The sequence below is a fragment of the Pseudoliparis swirei genome, chromosome 15 (genome assembly GCF_029220125.1).
Source record: "Pseudoliparis swirei isolate HS2019 ecotype Mariana Trench chromosome 15, NWPU_hadal_v1, whole genome shotgun sequence".
Taxonomy (NCBI): domain Eukaryota; kingdom Metazoa; phylum Chordata; class Actinopteri; order Perciformes; family Liparidae; genus Pseudoliparis; species Pseudoliparis swirei.
In genome coordinates this window covers 6,610,024-6,622,232 of record NC_079402.1, presented here as the reverse complement: position 1 = coordinate 6,622,232, position 12,209 = coordinate 6,610,024, and the positions used below count along the sequence as shown (strand labels likewise).

The 12,209-nt window shown below is 41.2% G+C and overlaps 1 protein-coding gene across 6 annotated transcripts in view; it reads left to right on the top strand.

Annotated features, from left to right (window-relative positions):
* Nucleotides 1–12,209, top strand: part of LOC130204886 (transcription factor 4-like) — a 216,077-nt gene that overhangs the window by 171,386 nt on the left and 32,482 nt on the right. For all 6 annotated transcript variants that reach the window (XM_056431859.1, XM_056431860.1, XM_056431862.1 and 3 more), the window contains 5 exons: nucleotides 3,343–3,448; nucleotides 4,315–4,463; nucleotides 5,217–5,382; nucleotides 8,414–8,484; nucleotides 8,646–8,724. In XM_056431859.1, the coding sequence (XP_056287834.1) occupies nucleotides 3,343–3,448; nucleotides 4,315–4,463; nucleotides 5,217–5,382; nucleotides 8,414–8,484; nucleotides 8,646–8,724 (571 nt within the window). The remainder of the gene's footprint in view (nucleotides 1–3,342; nucleotides 3,449–4,314; nucleotides 4,464–5,216; nucleotides 5,383–8,413; nucleotides 8,485–8,645; nucleotides 8,725–12,209) is intronic.

Genomic DNA, 12,209 nt, shown 5'->3' with positions numbered 1-12,209 from the left:
ACAAGACATCTTAAAGAAACATTTTTGTGCATTTCTGTATGTCTTCAACATGGTGTCAGTATTTCTTCATTTATTTATGTGTGACATTTACGTGTCCGTATATTCAAATGAGCTGGGCGGTCCACCACTGCAGTGTTTGGTCACAGGAGTGTGATGCACCTGGGAGTTTAAGCAATCAGTAACGTATTCTATATAAAAGAAGAACTTTTTTAATCTCTTCAGTTATAGTAATAATACAATGTTAAGATGTCATCATTTTTAAGCATTTTTTTGTTTTGTTCAAAATTACATTACATTACATTACATGTCATTTAGCCGACGCTTTTATCCAAAGCGACTTACAATAAGTGCATTTCAACCTAGAGTACAAACTAAGAACAACAAGAATATCAACCGTGACCAATTATTTTCAACGGTTTCTACTTCGAACACGTCTACCTGTCTCTTGGACCCCATCCCGACGAGGCTGCTTAAAGACGTTTTGCCTTTAATTGGCGGCTCTCTATTAGATATTATCAATGTGTCTCTGCTAACAGGCCACGTACCACACTCCTTCAAGGTGGCTGTTATTAAACCTCTCCTGAAGAAGCCCACTCTGGATCCAGAGGTATTGGCTAACTACAGACCGATCTCTAACCTCCCTTCCTCTCCAAGATCCTTGAGAAAGTGGTCGCAAATCAGTTGTGCGACTTTCTACATCATAATAGTTTATTTGAGAAATTTCAATCAGGATTTAGAAAACACCACAGCACCGAGACGGCACTGGTGAAAATTACAAATGACCTCTTAATGGCAGCAGATAAAGGACTCTCTCTGTCCTGGTCTTGTTAGACCTTAGTGCTGCATTCGACACCATTGACCATGACATCCTGTTACAGAGACTGGAGCAGTCGATTGGCATTTCAGGCACGGCACTAATTTGGTTTAAATCCTATTTATCAGATCGATCTCAGTTTGTATTTGTAAACGATGACGCCTCGATAACCACCAACGTTAATCACGGAGTTCCACAAGGTTCTGTGCTTGGACCAATTTTATTTACCTTATACATGCTTCCTTTGGGCAATATTATCAGGAAACACTCCATAAACTTTCATTGTTATGCAGATGACACTCAACTATATTTATCGATAAAACCAGAGGAGAGCAACCAACTCTGTAAAATTCAAGCATGTCTTAAAGACATAAAACATGGATGACCTGCAACTTCTTGATGTTAAACTCAGACAAAACCAAGTAATTTTAATCGGCCCTGAGCACCTCAGAGATCAATTATCTGGTGATGTGGATTCTGTAGACGGCATTGCCCTGGCATCCAACACCACTGTAAAGAATCTTGGCGTTATCTTTGATCGGGACTTGTCCTTTAACTCCCACGTAAAGCAAATCTCAAGGACTGCATTCTTTCATCTACGTAATATTTCAAAAATCAGGCACATCTTGTCTCAAAAGATGCAGAAAAATTGGTTCACGTTCGTTACTTGAGACTGGATTACTGCAACTCCTTATTAGCAGGCTGCTCTAATAAATCTCTTAGGTCCCTCCAGTTGATCCAGAATGCTGCAGCTCGTGTTCTCACTAAAACTAAGAAAAGAGATCACATCACTCCTGCACTAGCTGCTCTGCACTGGCTCCCAGTAAAATCAAGAATCACTTTTAAAATTCTTCTCTTAACCTACAAAGCCTTGATTGGTGATGCTCCATCATATCTTAAGGAGCTTGTCGTACCATATTGCCCCACTAGAGAGCTACGCTCACTAAATGCGGGACTACTTGTAGTTCCTAGAGTCTTAAAAAGTAGAATGGGAGCCAGAGCCTTTGGTTATCAAGCTCCTCTTTTATGGAACCAGCTTCCAATTTCAGTCCGGGAGGCAGACACAGTCACCTCGTTTAAGAGTAGACTTAAGACCTTCCTCTTTGACAGAGCTTATAGTTAGGGCTGAATCAGGTTTGCCCTGGTCCAGCCCTTGATATGCTGCTATAGGCTTATGGCTGCCGGCCGACGTTTTAGGATGCACTGTGTACCTATCTCCTCTTTTTACTCTCCTTAAGGATGAATTTTCATCTCACAATCACACGTTACTAACTCTGCTTTCTCCCGGAAGTCCTTTTGACTTTCGTCTCATGGGGTCATCGGACCCTATGAGACGGCATAGATCTATCTGCCTGATGGATCGTCTGGGTCGTGGAATTCCTGCTCATGACTACGCCACTGTCCTGTTGAGACTCCGCCCTCCTCCTCCCCACCGCCATCTGCCTGATGGATCGTGGAGGTCTCCATCGTGGAATATGCCTACTATGAACTATTCATACACTCTGTCATATTCATTGAATGTATTTTAACTCTAAATCTGTCCTTCTGTACACATTACATCTATTGCATCTGTCCATCCTAGGAGAGGGATCCTCCTCTGTTGCTCTCCTCCAGGTTTCTTCCTTTTTCCCCTGAAGGGTTATTTGGGAGTTTTTCCTGGTCCGATGTGAGGTTTTGGGGCAGGGATGTCTATGTGTACAGATTGTAAAGCACTCCGAGACAAATTTGTAATTTGTGAAATTGGGCTATACAAATAAACTGAATTGAATTGAATTGAAGTAACATTTCCTCAACATAGTCGAACTACAAAAGTACCATAAGTAAGTGCTATTTAAGTGCCACTGAAGTGCAAATCTGTGTTTTAATCCAGATAATCATCTTTTTCTTAATTAAAAACCTTGAATAATTTGAACCCCTTTGAAAAGTAATACAAATCTATTAATTTAGCAAAACGTAAGACAAATAAAATCCTTTACAAGCTTTATACACAGTTGCTTTAATTTAAAATAAGCTATAAATGATATATGAAGATAATTTAAGACATACTTCCATAGAAACATATTTTTTGGGGGAAATCTTGCTTTTAAAATAATGTTTAAAAACGTTTAAAAGATTGTTTCAAATAGTTTCAAAAGTAGCTTAATTTGCCATTTATTTGTTTTGAAAAAAAGTGTATATATATAAATATATTTAAAAACATATAAAACACCAACATAATACATAACATTACATTTTTTATTTATTCTTGTAAATTGTAAAATGTGTTCTTTCGTTCACTAAATTAAGAAACCATGACACGGTTCCCAGAAAATAAAAAGCCAAGACCAATGACAGTTAAAGAAGGGGGTGGGGTGGGTGTTGTTGACGTCTCGAGTTGAGGAGCTGTCAATCAGGGTGGAAGATGACTTCTGTCCGAAGCCGCTCCCCCGCCGAGCCTCATGTTGTGTGTTTGGGCTGCGAGCTCCATGAGAGCAAGTCTCGTTCGGATCCCTGAATGACGGCGTGTGTTTCTGTGCTCTGTGTTGCAGGTGTACGCTCCGTCTGCCAGTACAGCGGACTACAACCGGGACTCACCGGGATACCCCTCCTCCAAACCTCCCGGCGCTGGCTTCCCAAGCTCGTTCTTCATGCCAGGTAGACGCACAGACACACACACATGCACACACACACACACATCAGATCTCCCTGCAGCGGATTCCTGAGCTTGGATCAGGGAAGATGTGGACAGATTTCCTTCAGCTGAAATCCTCAAACAAACTCTGCAATGTGAACGTTGCTAGGTAACGCTGCTTCCCGCACAGCCATTTCTTCAAATGTGCATCTAAACAGTTGGGATGCAAATTACTATAACAAGAAAAAAAGTCTGACCTGCCGATTGCAATGTTTGCCTTTTCTGACCTATAATCACCAGCAAGGCTCCAGAGTAACTTTTTTCACTTAGCTCCAGAAGCATTATGATTTTAACATTCTTAAAGTCAGTGTAAATAAAATGTCATCTCTCGTGGTTATTTGCATAAAAAACACACTATTCAAATGATCAGAAATGACATATTGAGTGTATTTATTTCGATACTTGCTTTGATTTTTTTTGTTTGATAGTTTTAATAATGTATTCAAGGTTGCTGAGAGCTCGAGTTAGGAAGTAAAACAACTCGTAATTTCCTGTCTTGAATCTGTTTTATATTGCGGTGAAAACTTCAAACAACTGGATTTATTCAAGCTCCTGGATTTAAAAACGACATTTTACAAGGTTGCATTTGAACACATCATGATAGCGTTATATACTTTGTGCATCTCGATGAGCGAGAAGATTTACTCAGACAGCAGATACAGTATATGCCGGTTTATTGTAAAGCTCCTTTGCGTGATTGATTGTTGTTAATCGGCTTTTTCTTTAACACATTCACGTCTATGTTTTTTCTGAAATTCATGTTTCTGCATGAAGCGAAGACGACCGAAACTCACATGTACCTGTCTTCTCTCCTTTCCCTCTATGTCAGACGGTCACCACAGCGGCGACCCCTGGAGCAGCAGTAGCAGCAGCATGAGCCAGCAGGGTTACCACGGCAGCATGCTGGGGGGCGGGAACTCGTCCCACGGCCCCACCCAGAGCTCCTCCTACTGCGGGATTCACCCTCACGACAGATTGGTGAGTATAAGGGTGAATCCCAGTGTGCAGAAACACCGGGGCCTGTACCGGTTTTCACTTTTTTCCTGGTATAGCAAAAGTCATGCCCCGCCCCACTCTGCCTCTGATTGGCTAGTCCCCGTTTGTTGGGTCGGTCGATGTGCCTTTGCCATCCTGGCAGAAAACATATCGTATACAGGTTGTGACACTTTGGGAAGTCAACTTTCCCTTAAATGTCTTAACGTTTCCTTATATTCTCCACATAAAGCATTTCCATATTCTAAACATTTCCTCTGTTGCTTCTGTTTCTTGTTTTTATAACTTTTTTTTAAACTATGAGAAAAATACTGAGTAAGCATGAGATGGAACATGTGTATGTTTAAACATAGAAAGACGTACACTTTCTGTCATGTCGTCAACAAACATGTCATATTTTTTTCTCAATCTCCATATACACCAAACTGTCCTTCTTATGTCATTTACTAAACACATTATTTTATGTATTATGGAGGGATATATGGAGGCTTTACTATTTCAACAAAAACATTTAAAGGATGTTGAACCTGGTTTCATGCAATATTCAGATTTCTGTTCTGGAAATGTTCCAATGTGCACGTATTTAATCCGGCAATGCCTCAATCACACATTTGAATAGCATTTCAACTTATACAGCAAAAAAAACATTTTCCTCCATGTCAGTGTCATCAAAGTGGGGGAGTTCCCCCCGCAGCCTCTCTCCCCCTGGAACTTTCATTCAGTTCTATCTCTCCGCAGAGCTACCCGTCGCACTCGTCTGCAGACATCAACTCCAGCCTCCCCCCCATGTCCAGCTTCCACCGAGAGGCGGGGGGAGGAGGAGGGGAAGGGAGCGGCGGAGGGGGAAACCACTACAGCGCCGCCTCGTGCACCGCTTCCACCAACGGCACAGAAAGCATCATGGGTAAGACGCCCCCGCGCGCCTGTGTTTGACTCCAGCTCGTCAGTGGAACGGCATGAGGTCGTATTCCTCTCGTTTGAATGAATGTCGTGAAACAAAGTTTTGTGAAACAAAGCGTTTGACAGCTGACTTGGACGTGGGCTTTGACTGTGTGCTGTGTGTAAGCACAGCATATCATTTTTAAAAGCATAATTCCCATTATTATTTTTACCTCCACATAACGGTGATACGACTCTGGATGATTTCAACCACTTAATAACCAAACGTCACCGTCAGGGGAGAAGGCGGGTGGTGAGAAACTGAAGGAACAGTCTTACTCCGTTTTGGCTCGACTTTGGAATCACCGACACACACACACACACACACCGCATGCCATATGGACCCCTTGCTTTGAGTCAAATAGAACAAATAGGACCAGCAATAAGAAACAGATTGAAAGTTTGTTTTCATGGGAAGACGTCTCCAACATTCCACAAAGCTATCACACACACACAAACACACACACACACACACACACGAGCCAGAGCAGATGAGTGTAAACACAACATGGAGCTAATAATAAAAAAAACATGACGCTGTCACTTTAAATGCAAACGTATGATGTGAACACTTCAAACGGGCGGCGCTTACAGGCCGATTCTCTGCGTCGGTCCGTTTTGTGCGAGTAAACAAACAAAGTGAGTTCTCTCCGCGGAGAGCAGCAGCCGCTGCGGTCGCCGTGGATTTGTGCCGCTTACAAGTGATTTTAATCATGAGCTCTGAAACAATCCTGCTCTTTGTTGTCGGAACCACAGACTCGTACTCCTCAGCTCTCGATGGCGTGCGGCAGGTGGCGCCCCTGAAGGTATCACAAAACCAACCGACCTTGCCTCCGACAAACAACGACTGAACTGCACGCTCAATTACATTGCGGCGGAAACGGTTGCAAGTTTCAAACAGTTTCAAACCATGTGGTTAACGTTATGAGGTCAAACAAAGCAACAACAAAAAGTACAGCAAAACTCCTACATTAGGTTTAGTCATCGTGGCTCAATTTGAACTTATTCACGAAAAGGACGTGAATTTTAAATAAGTCAAGTTAACTTGTGGTCACTCTGGACACTAACTGTGGTCTCCTCGGTGAAAGTCGTGTGTCAGTTTGACTCAGGTCTCAAATACGTTTCATGACCAATGTTTTCACTCGATTTTGGAATGTGATCTTTAGGAAACGGGGCTGAACTAAAGCGCGTACCTAGGTGCTACCTCCACAGTGTTGGCCGTGTCCACGAAAAAAGTGGATTATTAGTACCACGATAATGACTGATTAAGCTTCTTTTTGTGAGAGCTGCAGCGGTTAGTTGAGTCAGCGATGAGTCGATTGACAGACAATAAATCGGGAAGTGTTTTGATCATCAAGTGTTCTGGACTATTGACACATCTGCAGACGTTACCTCGGACGTCTACGATGTTTTATCGACCAAACAACCAGCAGATCAATCCCAATGAATGTTAGCTGCAGCCCTACTTCAAAGAGGAAGTAAAAACAAGCATCACATCTTCATTTCCTGTTGGTACAAAAATGTTGAAGTACATTTGATTCCTTACAAGCTGCAAAAACACTGTTTTCTATGAATAGTAATATAAAGCTGATATGGAATATGGAATCGGGACACCGCAAAGAGACTACAGGGCAGCAAGCATGAACAGAAAAAATAAATAAAATAAAACGACTAAAATACTCAGCTGTATAAAAAAACGAAAAAACTGATTTAAAAATAATATGATTTTACATTTTTAAAAGTATGCTTAAAAAAAATTTGGGTGATAGACAGACAGATGGACAACACTTCTAAATCAGTTTAATTTTCTGAATGCCCTCCTTCTTTTTCGATTGCATGTGTTGTAAATTATGCATCAAGTCAGGATACAAGTGTTTGTGTGTGTGTGTGTGTATGTGTGTGTGTGTGTGTGTGTGTGTGTGTGTGTGCGTGCGTGCGTGTGTGTGTGTGTGTGCGTGCGTGCGTGTGTGTGTGTGTGCTTGTTTATAACAGTAATCCCTTGGATGGTTTACTAGGCCAGCGGTATGGCGTGAGTGAGACATGAGGCTTTAACCCCAAAACATATGCTGCTTCCTCTCTCTCTCTCTCTCTCTCTCTCTCTCTCTCTCTCTCTCTCTCACTCTCTATAACAGCTTAAAGAGGTACAGTCCTGCCAATTTCTGTAATGGATTAATTTACCATGAAAGGATGTGTTTTGCTGTGTGTGTGTGTGTGTTTATGCTCATGTGTGTGTATGCGCGCGTGTGTGTGTGTGGTGTGCACGTTTTTAACTTGTGTGTGCAAGCATAAAGTTTCCATCTGGGATCTGCTATCAGGAGAGATGAGTTCCTCTGCCTCAGTCTCAGTGTGTGTGTGTGTGTGGGCGCTCATCTGGTCCTGTGAGGTCACTTCCTTCCTCTGTGGCCTCGGCGGTCTCTTCAAGTGTGTGAAACAGATTTAGTCATATTGGAGACCACCATTTGCAGTCAGTGAGCGAACATGTGACGAGGCGTCAGAGGCTGAGCGTCGCTTCCTGTTGGATTTCTGTCTCTGACTCCAGTCAGTGTTTAAAGATGAGCGTGGTCACACACACCACTATTTTCTAACTTTGGTGCAAATTCCACAGATCGCAATGTGCGTGGATTCAAGTGTGGCGTGTTAAATGCATCACAGAAGAGATGCATCATGGTCCGCCGTCCTGCACATAGGCCTCTTGAATTAATGTCCATTGGACAACATTCACCTGCATAACTAAACACATTGGGCACTACCACTTCTTCCACTCCTTGGTCCAATCACTGCGCAGTAAAACTAGGCACAACTGTGTGTGTGTATGTGTGTTCATGTGTGGACAAGGAAAACAAATTAATTCATGAAAGTGACATAATTGGATTTTTAGGTGGAACAGGCATAATAAATATGTTTTTAATTAAATGATCGAGTTAACAACATCCTATTTACAAGAATACATCCCTCTTCTTCCTGTGTGTGTGTGTGTGTGTGTGTGTGTGTCACAGCTAACCGAGCGCCGAGTGCAGCAGCCAGCAGCTCTCAGACAGGGGAAGCCTTAGGGAAAGCACTCGCATCCGTAAGTGCAGCACACACGAACATACGCACAATGTATGTGAGATGTCTGTTTAGTTTATGTGACTGATTTTTAAAAATACTTTTTGTGTCCGTTGGAGTTGTGATCAATTGATCGATATTGTTCGACATGCTTTTCTGACTTTCTTGTTGATGTTTTTCCAGATCTACTCTCCGGACCACACAAACAACAGCTACTCGTCAAATCCCTCCACCCCAGTCGGCTCCCCGCCCGCCCTCACAGGTAGCACATGACACTTACCGTCCAATCACAAGACACCAGCTCCATCATCATACAACCAACAAACAGAGAGAAAAAGGAGACAGGATTTGTGCTGGAGTATTCAATTTCACAAATCATCAATATGAGGACTTTGAACTTGATTTAGACTTGTTTAAATGACTTGAGACATGAACTTGTTTAAAATGACTTACTAATTTGTTCCAAATGACTTAAGACTTGAACTTGTTCCAAATTATCTAAGACTTGAACTTGTTTCAAATGACTTGAGACATGAACTTGTTTAAAGTGACTTGCAAACTTGTTCCAAATGACCTGAGACTTGAACGTGTTCCAAGTGTAATGAGACTTGAACTTGTTCCAAATGACTTAAGACTTGAACTTGTTCCAAATGACTTAAGACTTGAACTTGTTCCAAATGTTCTGAGACTTGAACTTGTTCCAAATGACTTAAGACTTGAACTTGTTCCAAATGACTTAAGACTTGAACTTGTTCCAAATGTTCTGAGACTTGAACTTGTTCCAAATGTAATGAGACTTGAACTTGTTCCAAATGTTCTGAGACTTGAACTTGTTCCAAATGTAATGAGACTTGAACTTGTTCCAAATGTAATGGGACTTGAATACAGCCATGGGAAGAAGAAGAAGAAGGAAGAAATAAATACAAAGAATACATTTCATCTATACAAATTAAAAACGGCACATTTAGCTAGCGCTATGACATTTATATTAACAAACTGAAAGGGATTTCTTATTTTTAAGTGCCATCACTTAGCCTAAAGAAGGACCATGAAAACACATTATAGATACTGTGACTTCTCTCCATAGCCTCCTCCTTCTCCTCCGTTTCCTTTTCCTCTTGTTTCCACTAATTACTCCTCCTGGCGGCTGTAAACTCGTAAAGTGAAAAATGACTTTACCCAATAATAGTTGTATCGAATGTTCCTCTAATTGTCGCTACACACACCGTTTGATATTTCGGAGCGGCACCGAGCACCGCTTCGACAAATCCTTCGCGGCTCCCTTTCCCTCTTCCTTCTCCCCCTCCCCGTCATTATAGCTGCCTTGGATATTGCCTGCTAAACCATAATTGGTGTGTATCATTGTGTCGGAGTTACTTCACTTTTTACAAATTAGAAATGACGCCTATTAGAGCAAATTGGTATTAAGGCTAATTCTGCAGGGCTTGTTTTACAGAGTCAGACTGAATAATTTGCCCTGCCGTTAAATACATATATTTGTATTTTCACATAAATGTACCCAGGTGATTATTCATTAATTAGCATATGGTAATGAGCATGTATTATGAATAAAGGAGAAGGGAGAGAAAAGACTGTGGGACAAAACGGGAAGACAATTAAGAAAAAGGGGAGAAACACAAGAGCTAATGAGATGAGATCCGAGTTACAAAGGAGAGATCAGTGGTGAGAGCAGAGAAGAGGTAAGAGGAGACGAAGATGAGGAGGGGTAAGAACGGGGTAAAAAAGGAGAGAGGAGATGGTGGAAGGAGAGAAAGAGGAGCGAAAAAAAGGAAATGAGAGGGAACAAAAGGAAGTGTGAAAAGGAAGCGAAAATAGGGAGGAACACAAGGAGTGGATGTGTTGAAAGGCAAAGACAAGAGAAGAAAGGCGAGAAGAGGAAGCAACAACAACAATGAACCGGGATATGATAGTAAAGGAGGCTTTAGCAGGGAGAGAAGGAGAAGGAGTAGAAATCAAGAGGAAAACAAGGAAAGAGAAAAAGGAAATAAAAATAACAAAATGTCTCTGCAACAATCGAAGATTTTAAAACTGGGGCATTTTCAGTTGATTCACACTTAAATTAAACAAGCTCATCAGCTCAGAACGCTTGGATCCCTTTTATATCTCTTTGTTGACTGAATTGATGGTTGAACCGCCTCAGAGAGCCAGAGGGGACGGGTGCTTTTGAATATACTCGACGCATTGCGGCTTGTTCGACGTGGGATGGTGCTAAAAACTTTAGCTATCGTTGACGGATAGCTTCAATTTTATAACAAAAATTACCGTCGGAAAACTGTAATTCAGAGAAGAAAACAAACTAATTCAAAAAAAATTTAGATGTCAGAACTTAATTTCATTATTAAATAATGAATGATTATATTTCTAAAAAAATAATGTGACTTTAAAATTAAATTTCACCTCCTCAGTCTTCAAATTTGCTTTCTAGAATGAATTAATGCAAGAATACACACACACACACACACACACACACACACACACACACACACACAGACTCATTCAAGGGTTAATTCAAACAGGTACGTTCCTAAAATGAACAAATTAAAATAAGGAGAAAGCCATATCCATAACTACGGTGGTTTATCATCGAGCTTTCAGAAAGACATATTTCACCAAGACGTGCAGCAGAACGGCACCGTTTACTTTCAGAGTTTTGTAGTTTATACCCATGCAGATATTTTGGGTTTCTGTTTCTAAAATGAATGTGTATGCACCAACACAATTTGATGTGAATGGAGTTGTGGCGCTCACAGCATTGAAATATGACTTTTACAGAGTAGTATTTCCAATAAACGCCGTACGGTGTGTTCTAATGATTTAGAATGATAAGCCTCATGCAAAAAGTTCTTAAACTTGTCGCATTCACCAATTTTCTTGAATTCTTTTATTTCTCGGGTTGCTGCCAAGTTCTTTCCCTAACTGATCCTATACTTTATTGATTTGAAGCTATTTTTAGTTTAAAAAGCCCCGTATAAGTTACTCTTCATAATGAATGTTGACATCATCCTGTTTGACTCTGTGATTTCAATTGTGAGCTCAAATATTTCAAAATGTATCCACACGGCCTAACGATATCACCATGCAATATATATATATATATATAGTATATAGAAGGGTATTTTTATATATATATATATATAGTATATAGAAGGGTATTTTTATATATATATATATATTGCATATATTCTACAATATCACTATGGACATCTTAACTCATTGGACCTCGCTCCCTCCTGCAGTCATCATTGGCCTTGCTGTGGAACCATTGGGGAACTAAATGGAACCATTTCTTCTTTATCTCAGTGGCCCTGCGGAGACATCAACAGCATTTTTCTGTTTGCCTCTTAATTCTGCTGCCGGCGCTTATAAAGACAAGAGACTTTTCCTTTTACGGATCTTCCATATGGGGCGAGGATGCGTCGCCTTTCGTGGTATCACCGGGCCGTTGGTTATTGGTATTCAGCGCGTTCAGCCATAGTCATTTACGAATCTGACTCAGCTCACTCGTACAAGCCATATAACAAAGTTGAGGTAAGAATACCAAAAATGCAAGTTTCATTTTTACCCAAAGACTAAATTCCATTCCCCAAACCTGCACACGTCGATCCACAACGATCCACCCGATACCTTTGGGGACGTCCGTAAAAAAAAAAGCGTTCTCTGCGGCGATGTGGGCGAAGTCGGCGCTTTGAAGCCCGCCAATCGCTCAGAGCGTCATATTGATGTAAA